Source organism: Pinus tabuliformis, chromosome 3_2 (assembly GCF_031772625.1).
Source record: "Pinus tabuliformis cultivar Carrire ecotype Pingquan chromosome 3_2, CPIR1, whole genome shotgun sequence".
NCBI lineage: Eukaryota > Viridiplantae > Streptophyta > Pinopsida > Pinales > Pinaceae > Pinus > Pinus tabuliformis.
Genome location: NC_142302.1, coordinates 447,844,724 through 447,868,973, shown reverse-complemented (window position 1 = coordinate 447,868,973; position 24,250 = coordinate 447,844,724). Strand labels below are relative to the sequence as shown.

General features: G+C 38.6%; 2 protein-coding genes across 8 annotated transcripts in view; one reads left to right on the top strand and one right to left on the bottom strand.

Annotated features, from left to right (window-relative positions):
• LOC149181234 (uncharacterized) overlaps window positions 1-19,958 on the bottom strand; it is a 133,101-nt gene extending 113,143 nt beyond the window's left edge. For 4 of the 7 annotated variants that reach the window (XR_016257002.1, XM_089416520.1, XM_089416522.1 and 1 more), the window contains exons 1-4: window positions 19,654-19,958; window positions 19,388-19,540; window positions 18,401-18,517; window positions 18,070-18,198 (exon numbers count right to left, since the gene is read on the bottom strand). Coding sequence is in view for 6 of the 7 variants with exons in the window: in XM_089416520.1 (XP_089272646.1) it covers window positions 18,070-18,198; window positions 18,401-18,517; window positions 19,388-19,540; window positions 19,654-19,797 (543 nt within the window). In the remaining variant the exon portion in view is untranslated. The remainder of the gene's footprint in view (window positions 1-18,069; window positions 18,199-18,400; window positions 18,518-19,387; window positions 19,541-19,653) is intronic. The other 3 variants (XM_089416518.1, XM_089416519.1, XM_089416523.1) reach the window with 3 other exon arrangements.
• On the top strand, window positions 9,091-11,317 carry LOC149181235 (uncharacterized). The gene is made up of 3 exons (XM_089417967.1): window positions 9,091-9,433; window positions 9,548-9,689; window positions 9,818-11,317. The coding sequence occupies exons 1-3, from the start codon at window positions 9,091-9,093 to the stop codon at window positions 10,278-10,280; spliced, it is 948 nt and encodes a 315-aa protein (XP_089274093.1). The 3' UTR covers window positions 10,281-11,317.
• Window positions 19,959-24,250: the final 4,292 nt, after the last annotated feature.

The window sequence follows — 24,250 nt, the reverse complement described above, 5'->3', positions numbered from 1 at the left end:
AAGGGTTCTTCATATGCGATTATTTGGATCTTTGGCATGATTTTAAGAGATTTCAAGACTTAGAGAGTGTTCTTGGATCCATTTGGATCATAAAACCTCCCGAAAGAACAACTCAGCAACCTGTGCAGCCGTGTATCTAGTGGGGATGGCGAAGAAGTGGGCAAATTTGGTCAACCTGTCGACCACTACATATATGCAATCCTTCCCCTATACCGTGGGGAGCCCAATGATGAAATCCATCGAAATAATTTCCCATTTCCCCTCCAGAATGAGGAGTGGTTGTAGTAGCCCTACAGGGTGAGTCAGCTCCCCCTTGTTCCACTGGTAGGCCTCACACTTCCTTACGTGCTGCAGCACGTCCTCCTTGAGGCGTTTCCACGTGAACCTCTCCCGAACAGCCATGTAAGTCTTCCGGAACCCCTGGTGTCCGGACAGTGGTGAATCGTGAGCTGCCTAGAGTACCCTCTCCCTCAACTGCGAGTTGGGCACCAAGTAAATGCGCCCCTTGTAATAAATGACCTCATCCATCACACGGTAACGCTCATCTACATGTGTCCCCTCCAGCACTTCGCAAGCCTTCATGTCCTTGGAGTACTCTACCAACAACTGAGCCTTCCAATCCTGGCAAATGCTCATGAGAGATAGCCCAACCGATCTCCTGGATAAAGCATCGGCTACCACATTGTGCTGCACTGCACATACTTAATGTCAAAATCGTAGGCCTACACCTTGCTGACCCATCTCTGTTGCCTGCCATTGAGGCCCTGCAGCCACATGAAATGTGGAAAATTGCTGTGATCAGTCTTCACTCGGAATCAGTTGCCCACCAAGTACTGGCGAAACTTGGCCAATGCATGCATAATGGCCAGCATCTCCTTGTCATATATGGAATATGACAACTCATGCGGTAGGAGCTTCCGACTCTCGAAAGCTATGGGATGCCCCTCATGTGACAATACAGCTCCAAGTCCTACCCCTGATGCATCACACTCCACCGTGAATGGCTGGGAGAAATCCAAGAGTGCCAGAACAAGGCAACTGCTCATCACCTCCTTGAGGCGATCGAAGGTGGCCTGTGCTCCCTCAGTCCATGTGAAGGCCCCTTTCTTGGTCAAGTCGATCAAGGGTGCTGCCAGTTGCGAGAACCCTTTGACAAACTTCCTATAGTAAGTGCAAATGCCCAAGAAGCCTCTCAGCGTAGTCACATCTCAGGGTACTGGCCAATCCTAGATGGCCTGAATCTTCTCCTCGTGAACCTTCACCCCGTCTGCTCCAATGATATGCCCGAGATAAAGCATCTCCATCAATCCAAACTCGCACTTGGAGAGCTTGGCATAAAATTGTTGCTCCTCCAGAATGTGCAGTACCTCCTCCAAGTGTTGGAGGTGCTCCTCCCACATCCGACTATAGATCAGGATGTCATAAAAAAATACTAGCACGAACCTCCTCAGCTGTCCCCAAAAGATATGGTTCATGCAAGACTGAAATGTGGCGGGAGTGTTGGTCAGTCCAAATGGCATGACCAGAAACTCAAAGTGCCCATAGTGGCACCAGAATGTTGTCTTTGGGATGTCCTGATCCCGAACTCTGATCTGGTGGTACCCCGAACGCAAATCAATCTTAGAGAAGTACTTGGCTCCTCTAAGCTCATCCATTAGCTCATCAATGCGGGGAATGGGGTACCAGTTCTTGAGGGTCTTCTAGTTAAGGGCTCGGTAATCGATACACATCCTGAGGGTCCCATCCTTCTTCACCAGCACTACAGAAGAAGCGAAAGGACTAGAACTAGGCCTGATATGGCCCAACGCAAGCAGCTCCTAAATGGCCTTCTTTATCTCGTCCTTATAGGCTTTGGGGTGCCTGTAAGGAGTAGTGATGACTGCCTGTATACCTGGCTCCAACTCAATGGTGTGCTCAAACCCTCTATCTAGTGGCTGCCCTGGAAGAATGTCTCCGAACACTACTGCATACCTGTCTAGTAGAGCCTGTATGTCTGTTGGTGGTGATTGTGCCTGTCCCCCAACCTCTGAGATCCTCAACTCGACTGCCCATGCAATGTCCCCATGCCGAAGATCTACCTCCATCCTGTGGGCCGAAACTGTCTAAGGCAGATAAGACTGCATGCCTCTCAAGACCACCAGTTTTCCATCTAACCCCATGAACTCCATCTCAAGTTTCCTCCAATCTGTCGTGACTCGCCCAAGGGAAACTGGACACCCATCACCACGTTGGTGTCTGGCACATCAACCACAAAGAAGTGGTCTGTCATCGAGTAGTTTCCCATAACTATTGTCAAGGAGGGCACGTATCTGGTACACTGGATGGTACGGTCACCTGGTACTAGGACGGAGAACCCCTCAAACTCTGTTGTGGTGAGGCCCCTCCTCTGGACCAACTATGCATCTATGAAGTTGTGGGTAGCCCCACTGTCCACCAGTACCGACACCCTCTATCCCTGTACCGTACCTCTGATCCTGAGTGTCAAAAACTTAGGAATCCCGCATAAAGAAGCAAGGACTCCTCCTGATGAGGCAAGAGATGCCCCTCCCTGTGGAGGTGGTGGTGGTGGCCCTTTGTCCCCTAGACTCTCTCCATCTGTCCCACCACAATCCTGCTCCACCTCGTCCTCCTAGTCACTGTCAAAAAAGACCTCAATGTAATGTGCTATACACGCTGTGCACCCTATGGCCAGGTGCCCAAGGCTCTCTACATGTGAAGCACAGCTTCCTCCTCCAGAGGTCCTTCTATGTCTCCTCATCTAGCTGCCCCCTCCCCTGTGTGGTCCTCGGTGGTGGGGGTCTAGTCTCATGCCCCTTCTATGGAAAAGGGGTCCGTGCAGGAAATGGCGCTCTGGTCTTGGGGATGCCCCCCTGTAAATCTTTGGTGCACACCACCGCTTCCTGCAGTGTAGAGGGTCTACGTGACTTCACCAGTCCATGCAGAGGCTCAAGCAAGCCCTCAATGAAGGTGTATACCCTCCTTGCCTCGGACAGATCCGAGACCATCACTGGCACACGCAAAAAATCTGGGTACTGCTCTGGGTTGCCTGTTTGGCATAGTTGTGTCAACTCCCTGAAAGATGCCTCTGGGTCCCTCTGATCAAACCACTCCACCACCCTCCTGGTGAAGTCCTCATACGAAACTATTTGGGCATGCCCCAAAGTAGTCAGGTCGTGAAACCACCAGTCATGGGCTTCCCCCTCCAAGTGCAGCGCTGCCATGTTAATGGCTCCCTTCTTCGTCATCCGATTGAGTTGGAAGTATGTGTCCATATTTTCAACCCAAGCCCTGGTTGTGCACTTGGCAGTGCCATCAAATGTAGGGAAATACATCCTCCCTATAGTTCTCTGCAGCTCATAGTTTTGGGTCCCTTGTCCTCCGTACCCCTTGTTCCTCTCACTCTGCTTGAGCTTGCAGTAATCTCTGAAGGAGAGGGCTTCTTTGAAATCTTCGTCCATCGCCTGCCACTCTCTGAAGTAATCCCCCATCTGGGGAGTGTCTTCCTCCCTTGCTGGTTCGATTTGTGCCATTGGCACGAAAGAGGGTAGTGTAGCCCTAGTTGGCACACTAACTGAAGGGCGTTGCGCTGCTGGTGAGGGGTGATCGAAAGGCTGAGAAGCCCCAGAAGTTTCTCCACACAAAAACCCTCTAGGTGTGGCCTGTCTCTGTTCTGTGATTTGATCTCCTCCAGCATGTCTTTCTGCCCCTTGGCCAAGTCACTCAAAGCCCTCAAGAGGCTATCGAAAGCCATCTCCTCCCTTCTCTTGGGCTCTGCCATTTCCTCCTCTTTGGCCACTGCTTTCCCTCTTTCCTCTGTATCTGGCGTAATTTCTAGCTCCCTTTCTCTGCTCCTGTACCTCTACCTCCGGTAAGTGATGTTCTCCCGGTCTTCTCCTCTCATAGGAAACCAACCCCACAACTAAAACAAGAACTAGGCTCTGATACCACTGTAATGTTCCTAAGTGGTAATATGAGTGATATTCTAAACAAATAAACAGTGCAACAACATAAAATTAAAAACATGCGTTATACATCCATGGAAACATTGTAAATCTAGAATTGTTGAGCCATATATTATAAAATCTTAGAGCATAAGTACAATATAAAATGGAGTGGTGCACCTGGGCTTGTCTCAAGGACAAGTTGGACCAAACCCTGGGGATGGAATAACTGAGCTAAACGCTGCCCAGTTGTTGCACCACTCAGCATTGCGTTGTCACAATAAAATTGTCGTCCTACTGAACTTCGACCTGTTGGAATGTGCCCAAAAACCGCCCAGAAAATTATGTCCTTTCAACCTTAGATTCCTTGGACAAAACCCGGAAAAACCCAGAAGGGAATTTCTCTGGTTTTGACTTTGCATTTTCGGCCTCCTTAGAGCCTCTCCCCAACTGCTACTACCAAATTCGACTTGTAGGAAACAACCTACAAATCCCTCTTAAAATACCCCTAGAACATTGGGTTCACCTGTATTGACTAACTCCTTGCTCCCCGGATGACCCTTGGCCCAGATAACTGCTCTCCCAACACCACGAGTTTGTTGCTACAGAGACCTCTACACAGCAACTCTATCCAGAACTTCGACTGACTGCTACACTGGTCTCGCTGGCTGCTACTTCAGCAAAATTTCCTTTTATATGTTGCCTCCTCAACTCCCGACTCTCCCAGCAAGCTGTGAATCCCTTTGCTGATCTATTCCCAGCTCTCCCAGCAAGTTGTGAATCCCCCTTGTTGATTTCCAACTCCTCCTGCGTGTTCTCTAGCTACCCAGGGATACACAGTTTCCTCCCTGCGCTGATGGCTGAAGTGTGTGACTGTACCGAACTCCCTGAAAACTTCTGTGTCACAGCCTCCCTAGGGCGGGCACAGATGGTCCCCCGAAAAAGAGGTTGAATCTCCCGCGTGAGAGATTCGTGGCTAAACAGTCGGTAGACTCGCTAAGCAACAGAGCATACAAAAGGGTGTTTGTTTGCAAATGTTCAAGATGCTATAAAATGAGAGATCTTTCCCCTTTTATCACCTTAGGTCCCCTTAGCCTCTTGTGGGTCCCTCCTTCCACTAATTCGATTCCCTCCAACGTATGCCTTGGCCAAGTTCGAATTATTCATGTGGGTGGCCCCTACATTCCACTAGCTACCAGAAATAAAGTCGAATTTCCTATAGTTCCTAAGTTCTGCGTGTGGGGTCCTCCACCTAAACCAAAATGATGCCAAAATTGTGTAGCTGCACCCCATCACTAACATATTTGAGAAGGGACATGACAACATCATATTAGAAGCATACGATTGAAGTAGATCGTGACATCATTATAGAAGCTTGAAAGAATAGCGGAAGTAGAAGTCTACATGGTTGTAGCAATCATTATGATGGAAAGGAAGTAGCTCATGATATCCTCATTGAAAGCATGAAAAGGAAACCGAAATCGTAGTATATATGGTTGGAAGAAAGTCATCTAGCATGATAGAAAAATATCATCATCATACATCATCATTATTAGAAATAAGCATTTGCAGGATGAGGATAATCAATATCCTCCATTGGAATCTTCATCAGAAGGTTCACTTCTACTTGGAAGAAGCGTCTTGCTGATGATTAAATTCCACCTTGTGTGGGATCCATTGTTTAGGAGGATGATGGTATGGTGACAAAGGAGTGCAACATGTCAAGATGGTTGAAGTACCTTCAAAAAGGAAGTTGTCGAAGGAAGTCTAGATGACCAAAAGAAGAAAAGAGGTATGTATATATTTGATAGATTAAGTCATGTCATCGTATAGTTGCAAATAGCATGGTTGAATGTTCTATCTCATGAGCATGATCAAAGAAGAAGGATCTCTTCCTTTAAGAAAGATGCATGAAGGCAATACCTTGAACTAGATCACATATTGATAAGATGAAATCAATATAATATGTCCTCGTATGGAATATGAGGTGGTTAACAAGATGAAAGAACCAGTGTTGATAATATCGCCGATATTTCGGCGAAAATCGTAAATATCGCGAGATTTTCATGCAAACGAAATTTCGGCTGGAATATATCGCGATATTTGCTGATTTTGAATTTATCGCGATATTCACGAGATTTCGGCGATATTTTGTTAAATAGCGCGAGACGACCATAAAAATCGCCGGCAGACTTTATAAAATGGGTTTAGGGTTTTCGTTTGACGTCAATGAGCCATTCGAACTTTCGTGAGAGCTGGAGACGCTGCGAACGGTGGCTGCGGAGGGTTTGATCTTTGAACTTTGGCTGCTGCGGAGGGTTTACAACTTTACAGGTATGCCGGATGCCCCAGCGTTATAATCAACAACGAATTCCATGCGGGATTGTTTGACGTCTGCCTTATGCGCTATACTATAACCGTTGTACAATACATTGCAGATGTGCTTGTAAATTTTCTTGTTTGTAGTAAACTGGATACCCTTAAGGCTTAAACAACCAGACACACCAGCATCAAAACTAGCCTTGCGTTTGTTCCACGGTCCACCTATTATTTGTTGCTGTTACAAAATTTTCTGGGGATTGTGAGCGTGTATTACAGCCGTATGTATCAAGTATAAAGTTTAAACTTTAAACACAACTTAATTCATCGTTTATATATATTCGCTTCAGTGGTCAGATCTGTCACGACTCACAGTTACCAAATTTGTTGCACACATAACGTATGCCCTAAGTTGATTGATATTTCTTCTAACTGCTTGAGCTTCTGTTGTATTTAACCGCATCTCATAAACCCACATCACTTTCATAGCAACAAATCTACACACTAATTTGCATATTACCCATATTTTAGAATGACAAAATTTGAAAATAATGCATGTATAAAAGTTTAAAACAGTGTAAATAAACAGACTCCAGAGTTCCTGAAAATAAACTAAGAGATCTAACCTGTGGGTTTTACAGTTTACTTGACATTGTTGCAACTAATTTTGTCTGTTGAGGTCTCTTCTTATGGATCATACTTTGAGTTTGAAGAATAATTTCTGAGTGAGTCTGGATAGCCATGATATGCAACCTCTAATGGTGAGAATGTAGTTCTGGGATGAAGTTATGAGAATTTTGGCAGTTGATTTGAATGTTTGGGATCTTCTTTACAGGCATTGGCACATTTTCTTTTAAGTTTTTCTTGGTTAAATGATAAATCTGAGGACATGGCATATGTGGTAGTATTATATTTTTTATTGTGTTCTTAAAAGTTAAAAAACATCTAAACACGGTAATACGGTATTGCTTTATTGAACTTAGTTCAAACTTCAAAGAAATAGTTCTCACCTTTTGACAGTTTCAATCTTTAGCAGATTCACTTTTTTTCCAAATCAATGGCGCTTGCTTTTGAGTCTATACAATGGTTCAAGAGCCACCATCTAACACTATTTTGGCTCAGCCGCTCAGATTCCTAACTTATTCCAAGACTGTCTACGACATATAGACTTAGCCTTTAGAATCTATCCTTACACTTTTAATTTTTAAAAGCTAGGCTATTAAAAATTTAATTTTCTTTCAAGACCTTTGGATTTTTCTTATAGAACTTTGTTAAAGTTTATTCCATTTGTCTTTGAAGAATGAGGATTTGATATTGAGACCTGCACCCATGGAATTTCGTAAATTCGTATTACTTATTAAGTTATTAAGTTACTAATTCCAAATTTTTTTTGGTGCTGTAGGTTTCCTTTTGAGTTAGCCCACTACAAAATACAAATATGCCAAAAAACTTGGACCCATTTTGGGAGTATGGGATCCCTGATGGTGGGACAAATCGTGCATATCTTTCATGCAAATTGTGTGGGGACAAGATGACAGGTGGGGTTACACGACTGAAATACCATCTTGCTAGACTCCCTGGACATGATGTTGGCATTTGTAAAGTTTCTAGTCCGGAGCTTATACGAAAAGCTCTTGAGGCAATTGAAGAAAAGGACAGAAAGAAGGAAGAGGCGGAAAGAAACAAAGCTGAACGTGCAGGTAGATCTTTTGGGATATCTTCTCCTGATTTTGATGTTCAGGGTAGTGGCCCTACTGGCCCTAGTGGGAGGGGCTCCACAACTGGCACACCATCACATGCTAGCGCTACTGCTAGTGTGAATGCGAGGTCATCATTTTTTGTTCCACGAACAGGAGCTGGAGCACAACCTGGCATAAAATCGCTTTATAAAAAAAAGGAGAAGGAAGAAGCAGATAGAGTCATGGGGAGGTGTATTTATTGGAGCGACTTACCTCTCAGCATCACAAAAACCAATCCATTTTGGCAACCAATGTGTGATGCTATTGCTGTTGTGGGCCCAGGGTACAAAAGTGCCACATATGAGGAGTTGCGGGGGCCAATTCTTCAAGCAGAAAAAGAGGACATCAACTCTAGATTGGCGGAGTTGAAACAGACATGGGAAGTCACTGGATGCACAGTGATGTCTGATGGTTGGATAGATAGGAAGGGTAGGACCCTTCTAAATTTCTTGGTACATTGTCCTAAAGGTACCATGTTTATTAAATCGTTGGATGCATCAGAACATATCAAAGATGCAGCAACGATATGTGAGTTGTTAGATGGGTTCATTCAGGAGATTGGTGTGCAGAATGTGGTGCAAGTCGTAACAGACAATGCAGCTAATTATGTGTCTGCCGGCAGAATGCTTATGGAGAGGCATCCCACATTGTTCTGGACTCCATGTGCAGCGCATTGTCTTGATTTGTTGCTTGAGGATATGGGGAAACTCTCCTTCATCAAGGAGGCAGTTGATATGGCTAGGAGCATCCCCAAGTTTATTTATAACCATGCTTTTGTTCTTAGCCTTATGAGGAGGTTCACTAGAAACAAGGAGTTGCGGCGTCCTGCCATCACACGTTTTGCCACAACCTTTATTACTCTTCAGTCTTTGCTTCGATGTCAGTACGAGTTGAAGCAAATGTTTGTGTCTAATGATTGGCGTGGTTGTAGATACAGCAGGAGACCTGATGGGAGAGCCATTGAAAAAATGGTGTACTCTGAGACATTTTGGCGTGGAGTACAAGAAGCATGTGCAGTTAGCGAACCTATAGTAAAGGTTCTTAGATTGGTGGATGGAGAGAAGCCTGCAATGCCTTATTTATATGAGGGCATGGATAGGGCCAAGGAGGCCATTCGTTCCTATTATGCAGACAAGGGTTCTGCTGGCCTTAATAGGCAGATGATGTTATGGGATGTGATCGATAGTCGGTGGACAGGGATGCTTCATCGACCCATTCATGCAGCAGCACTCTTCCTCAACCCTGCATTTGCATACAAATGCAATTTTCGTTTTGATGGCGAGGTGATGGAAGGGCTCCATTCCTGTATTGAGAGGATGGTACCTGATTCTGAGCTTCGTCGCAAAATCAGCCGCGAGATACATAATTATCAGGATTGTGTTGGCCTATTTGGCTTTGATGATGCCATTAAGGAAAGGGCCCTCTTCATGCCACGTAAGTGACAAGTCATCACTCATTAGAAATTAGAAATTTGAATTTAATTATGTTTTAACTTTTAACTTTTAACTTTTAAGTTTTTGAATTTTTTATTTCATTATTTTGTTGTAGATCTTTGGTGGCGAAGCTATGGTGCAAGGGTACCAAATTTGCAAAATTTGGCTATACGAATCTTGAGTCAAACATGTAGCTCTTCAGGGTGTGAGCGCAATTGGAGTGTATTTGAGAAAATACACGCCAAAAAGCGCAACAGGTATAACTTTGAACTCAAGCCTTCAGTTGAGCAATTACACTTATTGTAATTTTTAATTTTTAATTTATGACCTTCAAGTGTCAAGAGTCAAGAGTCAAGACTCATTACTTTTTTTGACACTCTTACAGGTTGGAGTTCGCACGCCTCAACGATTTGGTGTATGTGCATTACAACATCCGACTTCGAGTGAGGCAAATAGAATCACCAGTGGATCCAGATGCCATTTCCTTAGACAATATTGATGTATTGTCTCCGTGGAGGGTGGAGTCTCAGGAGCCCATATTGGAGGAGTCACCTTCATGGTTGGAGGAGCCAGTGGCAGATGATCCATTAGAGCAGGGGCAGCAAGAGGAGGACTCGGAGTCAGAGGAGCAGCAGCACTTAGAGGAGGAGCAGGAGGAGCTGGAGGAGGACACTGCGGGAGCATCAGCATCAACACCATCTGCTATAGATATAGGAGAGCATAGCTCCATGCCTATCACTCATTATTTGACATTAGGTGCAGAGGCAGTGTCAGGGCCTTCTACTACTAGGGGCAGGCCTGACAAACAGCCCATCATGTTTTCCCGTAAAAGGGGGAGAGGGCAGTAGATAGATAGCTGCTAGTTTTATTTGTTATGCTACATGTAACTCATGATGATGAGATACTTTTATTATTATATGTGATGTTATTTTGTATTGGTTCTCCACATTTGAGTCCTTGAATGGACAATTATCAGGGATTAGCACGATTTGGTATCGCCTTTGATATATCATTTCTATTTGACATCATATATATCAGTGTTTTCTTCATATTTATGTGCCAATGTGTTTAAACTTTATTTCATGTTGTTATTGCTTTATATGTTTAAAAATCTGAAAAAAAATGAATATATTATGCATTTTTTATGCTTGCTTTTGTTGTTTAAATTCTGAACATGAAGATGTTGCTTTAAAAATTAAAATAGTTTCTTGAGTGTTTGCTGGGCACTGTATAGTTATACTCATTTAATGCCAATTTTTTGTTTTTTTTGTGCCCTAGGTTTGAATTAGTTCACTACAAATGTCAAATATGCCAAAAGCCTTGGACCCATTTTGGGAGTATGGGGAGGCTGTTGGTGGGGCAAATCAGGCATATATATCATGCAACTTGTGTGGGACCAAGATGTCAGGAGGGATTACACGATTGAAATACCATCTGGCTAAACTCTCTGCATATGATGCAGCAGATGTGATGCCTTGTATGGTTTCTAGTGCAGAGGTTATACAAAAAGCTCGTGAAGCAATTGCTGAACAAGACAGAAAGAAAGCTGCTAGGGAGAGGCCAATGGTCTCAGATAGATAGCTGCTAGTTTTATTTGTTTTGCAACTTTTGCTACATATAAGTTTATAACTCATGATGATGAAATACTTTTAAACTTTTATATATGTGATGTTGTTTTGTTTGAGTCCTTGATTGGACAATTATCACTATCAGGGATCAACAGGATATGTGATGTTATTTTAATTTTTGTTTGAGTCCTTGATTGGACAATTATCAATTTATCACTATCAGGGATCAGCAGGATTTGGTATCGCCTTTGAAGTTTGATGTATCATTTCTATTTGACATCATATATATCAGTGTTTTCTTCATATTTATGTGCCAATGTGTTTAGTTCATGTTGTTATTGCTTTATATGTTTAGAAATCTGAAAAAAAATGAATATATTATGCATTTTTTATGCTTGCCGATATTTGCCGATATTTTGCCGATATTTTCGCCGATATTTCCGATAAGATATTTTCCGGACCCTCGCCGATATTTTCCCGATACCGATATTATCAACACTGGAAAGAACTATGTATAGAAGTTCCTGGGGAGTAATATGTGAAGAAAGGAAGAAGAATTCGTGAGAAATGCAACTATAGTCACATAAGATAAGATAAGTCATCAACATCCGATAACTAGAAGAATTAGCAATGACGTCTCCATAGAGAAGATATGAAGACTTTGATAAAGTCTTTAAAGGAAGGAGACCCTTGACATTGAAAGTCGTGAAGATGTGTTTACGAATGTGCAGGATGTTGATGCTGCAAGAAGCAGATGCCATAATGAAAGACCATCATAAAAGGTAACTTTGATTTGATGTTCATTTTTTATTTTTTGAACAAAATCTGGTTGGGTTGAAATAGGGCTACCGAAAGAGAGTTGTAGATGTCACCTACAATTAGTACGCATGGGAATGGATGGAAGATCATGAAAGGAACATGACTTGGAAGAGGTAGCTATGTGAAGAAAAGCCAAATGTGGACTGGAATATCACTTTCTGATGCAAAGAATGATGACATGACTATTGGTTCAACACTATGGTTCGTTGCAAGGAAAGTGATGGATGGACAATGCCCTAGAAGAAAATCTAGAAGATGAAGGCTCCATAATGAAGAAGATCAATTTCATGACATCGAAAGGAGGAGCCCTATAAGCAATTGATAGTACCATGATCTCCACCAAAGAGCAGATCGCTGTTGTTGGTAACAAGTCCCAAATTAAGAGGGAGCTTGGGTATATTCCTTTTATATGAATGAGTATATCTTCCCTAGTTGAGAAGGAGAGATAGACACATCATTTTGTCTTCATGTTGTGAAGAAAGAATGGAGGATTGGGTAAGCATCTGAGATTGATTCTGATACTCTTTGAGGATGTGGTAGGGCATCCAATAGGTAAGAGTAGTTGAAGAGGAAATTCCTTGAGGATGTGTTATTCCAAGATAGGAATTATTCTAAAAGGACATACCTTGTGAACACCCAAGTGGGGTATGTGCCTTGAGAGATAATGATGATGGTGTCTATCAGTGATTGGTCTCGCCAGCATTGTGCTTTGATCTTGTGGAGAGATAGAGTTATTAGTCAAGGCCTTGTTATGTGACAATGTTGGTTGGTATAATGAGATGCTTTGGTATAAGCTGATAAGATAGCTTATGAGATGGCTTACCAATCCGACTCTTCTTATGAGAATTCTTTAGTTTGAGAATGTCCAAGTACCTTGTATGGATTATGAATACCTCCTTAGTTAAGAGTGAGTGTTGAAATATGTAAACTAGGTTCGGTCTTCATAATGACATATGTAATCATGATTTATGTATTTGATGTAAAAAGAAAAATAAATTTATTATTGTCATTCTTGAGGCATGGGTTTCATGCTCAAGGAAAATTTATTTTTATAGGTCAAGCACCCATTGAGTGCTTCTAGGTTTGTCATGGAGTCAATTGAGTCATTGTCATGTATGGAAGACCCTTTTGAGCATGTTACATATTGTAAAGAAAATTTATTTGAGTCAAACTAGAGTCAAAGACCCTCCAAGACCTTGTCATAGTGCTACAACAAGTCGGCCTTCAAAAGGAACAAGTCGACCTACCTAGAAGGACAAGTTGGCCTATTAGGGCACTCTAAGAAGCCTATAAATAGAAGTATTCGGCCTCATTCAAAGTGCATCTATACAAGCATCAAGAAGTTCAATCAAAGCAAGGAGAGGTGACCTAAAGCCAATGAAGGAAGAGAAGACTTCTAGAAGGGAGAATCTGAAATTTGAAGATTGTTTTAGGGCTGAAATTCCTCACACATGCGAAGAAGTTTGGGTACTATTTGTTGCAGCAAAAGCCAAATTATTGCAGTCACAATAAGAGGCTGAAAACAAGTAAAAGAGGTACTATTGTGTAAGTCGAGTTGCAAGAGAAGAAGCTTCTATTCAAGCGAAGGAGAGAGGAGGACAAAATCACCATAAAACCTCACACGTGCCACCTAGGGTTTTTGCAACAAGGGCCAAAAATTACAGGCTGAAATTACAATCACATTTGTAGGTCCGAAGTTGAGGTCAGAGGAAGAGTTGCAGCAGTTGTGAATTTGATTTGACTTGAGTTGACTTTGCTAGAAGAAGTTCTTCAAAGGAAAGTTTTGGCTTGGTCTTGGAGGGATCTTACTCAAGGGTCATAGGTCTTGGAATTCGTCATTTGAAGTTTTATAAGAAGAGAAGAGTTCTTGTGGGTTTTCCTCTCAAGAGGAGAGGTTTTGGCCCTGGATGATAGCCTATATCTTGTGTCCTCTTGTCTCATTGTTATTTATTGTTTGGTAGTTGTTCGGTGATAAGAACACTAATCATAGTCAAGTGAAAGAAGAAGCTAATCAAGTTAAGTAAAATAACATCACAAGTAGTTATCAAAGTAAGAGAAATCACTTAATCTTGTTGCCCCTAGATTTCTCAACAGCGCTAAGAGGGAAACCCTAGTTTCTTCTCCCTCAACTTGAGGACTTTCTTGAAGATTTCATGAGCCTTGTAATTATTGCAATCCATCATAGCGAACCTTTTCTCATTGGTCTTGACCTTTGGAACTTCAATCATTGCCTAAAAACATCAAACCCTAGGTCTTGAACCCTCCTTTCTAGGTCTTTTCATAGAGAGCGAATTGCTTCTTGTGAAGCCTTGAACTTTGATTGTGTCTCTCTTTGAATGAGTCCTAGTGAGATCATCGTGCACCTTATCCATAGCATATCTATTTCAAGTGATCTCATCCTTACCGGGACTCCTCCCATCAGTGAAAATCTATAAAGAGCAGGGGGTTTTGGCTGAGGTGACATTGGGCCTCTACCCCATTGTTAGCACTTTGTCTAGCTTTTGTCTTATAGGGTTTCCCTCTCCAAGGCCTGCTAGATTTTGTGGTAATGGGTATTATGGAGGAGCAATCGCTATATGCCAAGTAGTCAAAATGTGAGTTTGGCATAACAAAGATCCTATATTTGGGTCATGTGATCAGTGCACAAGGTGTACAAATACATCAAGAAAAGATCTAGGCCTATTAGATTGACCAACAACGAGGACCCTTACAAAGTTACAAGGATGCATGCAGCTAAGCAGTTATTACAGACGCTTTGTTAAGGGGTTTTCGCAATTGGGTGCACCCCTAACAAATTTGACGAATAAAGGAGCTTTTAGATGGACAAACAGGGCACACCAGGCAGTGGACAAGATCAAGGAGGTCACGGGCACTTGCCTAGTTTTGGCATAACCTGATTTCACTCAGCCCTTTGTGCTCAAGTGTGATGCTATGAGAGAAGGCATAGGGGCTATTTTGATGCAGAACAAACGTCCAATAGCATTTGAGAGTCTGAAGCGCAAGTAGCCAGAAAGGCTTTACTCCGTCTACGACAAGGAGAGGCTCACCATTATGCATGCCTTGGCGAAGTTTAGACAATATTTGGTAGGTGGCATATTTATGGTTAGCTTAGGACTGACCACAACAATTTATGGTATTTCCTGGAGCAAAAGGGTTTGAATGAGAGGCAAGCTACTAGGGCTACAACAAGGGTTGCATTCAACTAGGGTTGCCCCAACTTCCAAGTCAACATTCAACCTAATTTTGCTTGTTTCCACCTTCTTTGACCTCGCTAAATCAAAACTATTATCTATTGCTCAATCTAGAAAAGACAAGTAAATCTATTATCTATTGCTTATGCTTGGGCCTCTTGCCACCACGAGAAATGTCTAATTTTTTAGTCTTGTTGGAAAATCAAGATCTTTGTCATTAATATCACCCTCTAAGCATTAATATCCAGAGGTATCTTTGTCATTACCTCTGTATCTGTATAGGGATCTTTGTCATTAATATCACCCTCTAAGCATTAACATAAGATAGAAAAAGCATAGCATGTCAAGTCAAGATTTTGTTTGAGTGATGCATACATTTTTAGGAGGGTCGTGATAGAGGAGTTCGACAACCAATGTCACTAACATCAAGGTACATAGAGGATTGGTGCTCTTGATTAAATACGAGTTCCATACCCTAATACATGACAAAATTCAATGGAAACATTGCAATCCTGAAATCCTGAAAAACTGATAAGTCTACTGGATTTTGAATGAAATCTAAAATTCTACTTTCTCCATATGAAATCCAATGAGGTCAGAACCACTCTCAAACATCCCGATCCATTTCATGGTAATGTTAAATTTAAATGGATGAAAATGGAGATTAAGGAGAATGTCACTTTTACATTAAGGATTTAACATTACCCTGAATCGCATATCAATACTAGGGCCATAGGCCTGATCATTAAGTTGCCCCACTCAAAACTTATTTGTTTCTTTGAAAAAAAATTGCATTTGGAACATTACTGCACAAAAAAATTTGCAAAAAAGGCTAAACGCTCCTGAAAAGGCAGGGAGCCTTTTTTTTTAGGGAGTGCACTCCCGACCCGCTCCCGAGTTGCTCCTGCCAGGAGCGCGGATTGGGAGCGGGATCGAGGGGGGGGGAGGGGCACTCCCCCGCAACACTATATATATATATATATATATATATATATATATATATAGCTCTTAATTGTTGGAGTGCTGTATAAAATTCCTGTTGTGAGCAACATTGGTAATTGGTCACTACAATTCAGAAGCAAGGACACATTTATATCCCATTGCCTTGTCGTTGAGTCAAGTGCCCATTGAAGACCACATTGAGAGCCCTCTGAGAATATATTTATGTTCAGTGGGTATTGGGAACAGCATAGCACTCTTGGGCTACAGCCATTCATGTACAGACCTGATTGGTAATCACCTTGGCATTAGAAATACCACAACAAAAGCATCCTTATATGCCTACTGAACAATCGTATGCAGGAAACTTTGAAAGAGAAGTTTGCACTCAGAATTGCATTGAGAATAGAGACCTTGTAATCAATTTTGAGCAGCAATTGCAGAGAAAAAATTCATTTCCACAGACAATCCGTGTTGGTGAGACATGTAGAAATCCCACGTTTACAGACCAGGAATCAACCCAAAGGTTGTAATGCAATGCCATGACTCTTGAACACTGTAATATTTAAGCTTCTTTCCTTTAACTCTGGAAAGCAGATAAGGACAAGTGTTGAAGATAACTTTTTGGGCTAAACAACTTGTGCATGGATGAACTTATTTGGCTTTGGTGCATTTGATGTTTATATTTTCAATTGGATAGGCCCCTGTTGTGACATGCCCTTCCTCTCAACACATTCTTATGGTTTATTTAATTTTCAACATTTCCCTTTCACAATGTTAGCAAATATGTAATTCAGTTTCATCATTTCATTTTATAGAAGACTCTATGAAGTTGGTGCAGATTTTGCAACTTCCATGTTTCTAGTAGTTAAGAGATTTTTAACCTATAAGCAACAACATATCCAAAAACACCAAAACAGTCCCAACCCTACCTTTAGAAGGCTGAAGAGTTGAAAGTGCCATGAGAAGTGTGCATGCCCAAATTCAACATGTGGATGAGGTTCTAGGAGGATTCATAATGGAGTATTTTAACCCCATAACACCACCAACATCAATGTAAGATTCCACCAACTTAGCATGCCTCCATCACTCGTACTTAACGTGAAAAGCAATTTACAAATTGATATAGTGCTTTTCACGTGAGGAACTCATATGAAACCATTTTATATCGGTTGCTCACAGTGCCATTTTATATCAAGCGCTCATTAGTGCCATTTTGTTTTAGATACCCTTACAACACCATGCTTTTGTTTTCAAATCAATAAAGAGGCAAAGCCTATATATGTCTTGATCACCAATTCTGGTATATCAAGTTCCGTATGTCATTATCCAAGTCACAAACCAAACACTTTAGGACCGTTGAACATATGAGTGTAATTAAATAATCTCCACACAAATTAAATCCCAGATTATACTTGGTATGAAAGCAAGATTGGATAAGGGGGGCAATCAAAGAGAAATTGAATATCTTTGGTGTTAGAGTAGTTTGAGTTCCTTGGGATCCATTGAGAATGTAGCCATCAAAGTTGGTTGATGGTTAATATAAGAAGTCGATATAATACCATTAACTTGGCGAAGTCAAGACCAACCAAGAAGAGTAAACGTTAAGCAAGTGACTTTTGTACAGTAGATAGTCACAGTCCTCAAGAAAGCACTAGAAGCCCATATTTTGTGTACCTGACCCCAACACCTTCATTAGGCGTTAGACTCTATGTACATGAGTTATTTTGTATGTGAGTGCATGATTTTACAATAATCTTTGGGTCCTATGCCTTGGTAGTCTCATAATTCAATATTTGTAAAAAGGCAACCTTTCTGTGATAAGGGTTCTAATTCTAACTAGAAAGACAGATTTCCCTCTTTAATTAGGGATTTCCCCCTTATTTATAATATCTTACCATTTTTTTACAAATACATGCAACAAGCTTACATAAAGAAGTCTTCTTCCATTATTAGAATTTGCAAATGTAATCCACCCTCTGATTTGTAGTCTTCATAGATATATCTGTTATTGAATATAAATTGGGAATATGTTTGAATGGAAATTGTTGTTGGAAAATGGACTGGCTAATTTTCAATATCCACTCTATTTTTATAATTTAAGAGAGGGAAGCAAATACCTGCAAAGGAACGTCTGTTGTTATACATTCCACCATGGGTAGACCTAAAGATGCTTGAGCAGCATCAGCTACTTGCAAATGCCGTACCCGTAAATCCTCTTCAATTCCAGCATCCAGAACTAATCCAACCTGGTTACACCCAAAATATCAAAAAATCAAAGATGAATAATAATACACTAAATGAAAAAAAGACAGTTGCAACGGATGATTTGTGCATCCTGGGCATTAATAAAACACAAGCATTCATCACACTTTTGTGTGTGTGTCTATATATATATATATATATATATATATATATATATATATAAGAAAGAATAGATTTAGGACATACCTTGTTCTGATGGACAGGTTGAAGTCCCCATAATCCTTCAGCAAACCTGTCAAGGGCATACCCCTCTACATACAGTGTATTAGGCATTGGCCAGTAAAGCATTGCAGCATTCAGAACCTACACATTATGTGGATTAAAATCAAAACTGAAGGTATTCACATAACAGCTCATATCATAGCAAACTAAGGGACACTTGGCACTGGCAAGTAGTAAACTGGTGTACAGTTCTACACACATGCATCTGATAATGATTTGATTGAATATTTTCTAATAAAATATAACTCTTTAGGGTTTTCCTTCTTCGGATAACATACTTGTACACATATGTTTATGCCATTTCGTTCCATGCTGCTGTTGTCCTCTTTTTTTTTTTTTCATTTTCATTTTTCAGTTGCTTTTATGCCCCCCACTCTGTTCTGCTCAATTTTCATTTGAGTATCATTTACACTACGTCTTATTGGACAAAAATTAAGCAGCGGGGAGAAAACATTGTATGAATTGCTCGGAATTATAAAAAAAGCAAGAACAATGAAATATAGCTGGAATCATAACAAAAATAGAACTATGAAAGTTTCATGTCTGTCGTTGCCCCGGGACAATCCGTACAAGGTCATCATGCTGTTTCTGTCAAGTGGTGTTTAACTTTTGTACTTTTAGTGATCATCAATACAAATCTCAAATTCCTCCGCACTAAATCCTAATTACTTCGCCTTTCTTCAAAACTTAGAATAATTCCTGCCATGGCGTTTAAAGTTGTCCTAAAACGCAAAACTTGACAGAATCGTCAAAGAATTCCATGAGAATGTAAAGAAAACCGTAAATTGACAAATCTCCGATACTCAGGCAGTGAAAAGATGCCCTTATCCAGCTCTGTCAAGGTAAAATTTAGCGAGATTGAACAGATGCGGATGTGAGAAGATAAGATTCGCAGATATTTAACTAGCAGTTAAAGAAAATCCTTTATTTGCAGAGGCGGTGAAATATTACGTTGGGATGTGATATTAAACAATCGACAACAGAAGCCATGGCTCGCGCTACAGGAAGAGCATCCCCTGCGAATCCGCCAATGGCAGCACCGACTCCAGTTGGAATAATCATCACAGAAGTATAAGGCCTCTGGCCCGGTGCCTGCAACCATCGCTACATAACTTTAGCTGGATTTCAAAGGTCTATGTAACTCCCTTTAGTTTGGGCTGTATGTGACATCACTTCTTGTAAGTTTTGTTTGATAGGCTGAGAGTGGGGCAGCTTACCATGAGGGCTCGTGGGAAAACTTTACGGAATGGTGGAACTGGTGGGTTCCCCATTCTGAAGGAGCCGTAGTGTGGTTTTCTGTGAAAGAAGCTGCTTCTGTTGGCGAGGGTAACTGTGCTTACTGGATGAGAGAACACGTCCATGCTTATCTCTGCGCACACGTGAGACCTTGGCTATGGGTAGAGTGAGCTCGGTCGTTACACCATCTTCCAATGTAACAGGATAGCTACAGAGATGGATTTTGGAGGAGGAAAGAATTGGAACGTCCTCGACGATATGTTGGGATATAAAACAGTGATTCACGTTTTCAGTACGATGAGATGATATTTTAAAGAATTATTACAATTTTAATTTTATATATGATGATATTTTTATAATTTAAAAACATTATTATAAAATTACATAAATATATTTCATTATTGGTAAATGGTTTAGGTAATTTAATTGTGACATTATAATAAAAACAACTAATAAACCAGGTTTAATCCTCACTCAGTCAAGGTGGTTGTTGATGATTTTAAAAAATATGTTAGGGAATCGTTGATTTTTTGGAATTATGAGACACTTATCTGAAAACAATGCATTCAAGTTTTTATTAGCAAAGTTAGTTTCACCTATTCGTTCACCACACTCCACAAACAAAACAGTGAATTTTATGTTACAATGATAGTGGATAATTACAAGTGAATTTTATGTTACAATGATAGTGGATAATTACAAGTCAAACTAGCATCAATGATATGGGTATTTTTTTTGTCACTTAATTTAATTATTGAATTTTGCACCTGAGTGCGGCGATTGGGATAGTCGGCTTACTTGCACCCGGCCCGCGTTCGCTCCCTATGGTGATGCTGCGCGACAGCCTATACGTATATTCATGATTGTATATTGGCATAGTTTATCGGTATATGTTGTTGGATGTGATGGATCAGCTGTATATATATGTAAAAAAATTGTACATACAGCCTAATATAAAGCTTTTACAGGGGACTAGCCACCCCCATTTTTTTTAATTTAATTATTGAATTTCAAAAAATATGAATTAGTTTTCACGTTTAAATAAGGTTACAAAATAGTTGTTCCGACTTGGTTAATTATTGAATTTCAAAAAATATGAATTAGTTTTCACGTTTAAATGAGGTTACAAAATAGTTGTTCCGACTTGGTTTAAATATAGTTAGATTAGAGTAAGAAACAATAAAGACATACAACTTTATATTAATAAAAATTACAATTAAAATAACAAAATACTAATATGTAATAAGATTGTAACTAAAACAAGGTATGTGGGTATTGTTTCTTGCCACTTATTTTAGTTATTGAACTTCCACAAATATGAATTAGCTTCCACATTTAAATGAGGCTACAAAATAGCTATTTTGGCTTAGTTTAAATATAGTTAGATTAGAGTAAGAAACAATAAAGATATACAACTTTATATTAATAAAAATTGCAATTAAAATAACAAAATATTTCATGATTGCATTATCTCTGGCTAGGCAAACATAGTAAGAACTCTATTTGTGGATGGGTTTTTTTATAAACTTTAATATCATATTTTTTTCATTTTAATCTATTATTTCCATAGTTTTGTATAGAAATTTTATATTGTTTTGAACAAAAGTTACAACTACCTTCTATAAAGGCTCTTATGGGAAAAGATAGATGTGTGATCTTAGATTAAAATATAGTTAAATTAACTTCTTTTAAATATAGTTAAATTAAAATATATGTTATTGTTAAATATGTTATTTTTATTATCAATGTGTACTATATAATCCATTAAAGTAAATGATAATAAAAGAAAAGATTGCAATTCATAAATAGCTCATAGAACTCAAAGTTTTCGTCACAACTCTATCCATGCATGTGAATGGAAGATTATGCATGGATGGAGAGGAACTTTTAGAACAATTACACTAGGTTATTGATGTTGAATGGTGATAACTAATTTAATTTTATGTCTTATAACCATCATTTAATTTTAGTTATTGCTTTAATGTACTATTATTTTCAAAAAAAGAAAGAAAGTTTATTAATAAAATAATGAAAATTATCTCAACATTCTTGTTATCATATTCTTGCATTTAATAGAACTACTTCCACCAAAAAAAAACTAAACTTTAGAGGTTTATTAGTTGTGCTTTTACTACCTAGGTGGAATTCTCCTTAAAACAAATAGTATCAATGTCCAAGGTTATAATAGAAATTTTGTTCCAAAAAGATCTATTATTCTGAAAATAAAAATAAATAGTATCCAAAGTTATAATGGAAATCTTGTTCCAAATAACTATAATTTTGTGAAATATATTATATAATTTATTGAAAAAATTATTAAAATTAATTTACTTTTTATTGAGAAGATTATTAAAATTAATTTACTTTTAATTTTTAATAATTATATTGAAAATGTTATATAATTTACAAAGAAAATTTATTGCTATAATATTTTAATATTATTTTTTAAAAATTAAAAAATAATAATACCAAATTCTACATCATCATCACAATGATATTTGAAATTGAAATTGTACTTTAATATAATAAATTAAGTCTAATGATATAGAGAAATTAATGAGACAACATTTACATTTCAGTTAATTTCTTTTTACATATTTTTATAGTTTATTTAAATTTGGATTTATTAAGTATGGAAAAAACTAAAATTTTTAATTATTTAATTTTATGTTATATATTTTATCTGTATTAAAAATATTACACATTAATAAAATTTTGATTTCATTTAATGTTTATAAATTTATATTTAAAATAGATTTAAACTAAGTAATTTCTTTTAAATGTTATTATAAAAAAATAATTAATTTTCTTTTCTTTTAAATGTTATTATAAAAAAATAATTAATTTTATTTTCTTTAACTTTGATTTTATGTTATTTAAAATGGAAACTTCATTTTTTAAAATATTATATTATAATATTATATTGTATGACAACATAAAATTTCTCATACAATAATATTTTAATTTATTATTATTAAAATTAATTTTAAAAGAAAATAATTAAACCAAAAAAATCTAAATTTTGAAGCATTTTAATATAATTATTTTTATAATATAAAATTTGATTATATAGAATGAAATTGAATATTATTTTGGTTTAATTTGTTTTTTAATATTAAAATATATATTTTTATTAATATTAAAATTAAAATATTTTATTAATATAAAAATCATGATTTATTATAAATTGGTTTTTTTCATACATTGTTAAAGTGGATTTTGAAAGTATTGAGGTTCGGAAAATGTCATTTTAAGATGAATTCATAGAGAAAGAATCGTATTTTTTAAGGAAATGAAATGATATGATATTTTAACGTCCATGAGACTAGAATAGTCATGGGACCATCGATTCCTTGCTTTTCACATTTTACAATTTAATCCTTTTCTTATTTAAATTGATGATGAGCTGGCCCAACCTTCCAACGATCCCCTCGCTGTTTAGACAATGCCAAGAAATCATTGCTAACATATTCCCATAACTTTCTCTTATGTCTTTGAATGTATCACATTCCAAAATGAAATGTTTTTCTAATTCCACTGCCCTAGATGTGCAAAATGTACACACTTGTTCTTCACAAGCTTCTTTAGGCCTTTTCCAACGTCCTGTTTCACACTGAATTTGATGCGTTGGTTCTTAATTGAGCAATAAGAACCTTTGCACTCCACAGAATGCCAGCTCCAATGAACTATTTTTGTTGTAGATCACACATAGGGTTGAATTCCTCAATGTAGTACTTCTTCTTTCTACCCAACTCTTTTCCCCATACCCATTTACGAAAAACTCTGAGGGCTCCCCACATGTCTCCTTGAACTTAGTGAATTAACTGCATATGTGAACCATTGAGAAATTTCGAACAAAATGTGTAAACTTTCATGTCTAAGCACGTTAGGAAGTTTCTCGAGCTTCTGCGTGCACATTGAATACATACTCTTTTCATGCAAATCCTTGTCAAAACCGAAATAAAATGTGGCAGCCATGAAATGGTAGTGGAGTGGAGGTATGTAGGATATTAATTGTAGTGGCTGAGAAAAGTAATAGTAGTACATGTCTATATATTAGTTATGATTACACAATAAGACGCAACTCAAGTGAACTAATAAGAATTAAAATAAATTAAATTAAATTAAATTAATTAAAGAAAATAATTATTTGTATTTTATAATGTTACCCTTACACATTGTAATTTGATTTTTGGAAGATTAATTCAAGTTTAACGAAGTTAACTAATAGGTGATACCTGCCAACAACAAGATAATAATTACACCATTCAAACTCAACTATGATTTCAAAACTATAAAATATGAGATTATATCTCTTGAGATTGTTGTCAAGCATGCCAAACGCCTCTTAGAGCAATACTAACACTAAGATATGCATACCAACATCAAATTAGCCAAAAAAAAATTAAAAACCCAATTTGACAAACATGTGAAAACATTTTTTATTCTGAGGGAGATCTTGTCCTAGTATATAACACTAGCAATTGCACCGAGAGGTGCAAAGGAACGTCGAAATCGGGGAATGTGGAAAGCAATAATCAAGTGAAATATATGGATAATGAAATATAATCAAAATTT

Coding starts and splice junctions, on each gene's coding strand:
- LOC149181235 (XM_089417967.1), top strand. CDS start 9,091: ATGGATAGGGCCAAGGAGGCCATTCGTTCCTATTATGCAGACAAGGGT. Junction 9,434..9,547: donor AAGGGCCCTCTTCATGCCAC/GTAAGTGACAAG, acceptor ATTTTGTTGTAG/ATCTTTGGTGGCGAAGCTAT. Junction 9,690..9,817: donor CACGCCAAAAAGCGCAACAG/GTATAACTTTGA, acceptor ACACTCTTACAG/GTTGGAGTTCGCACGCCTCA.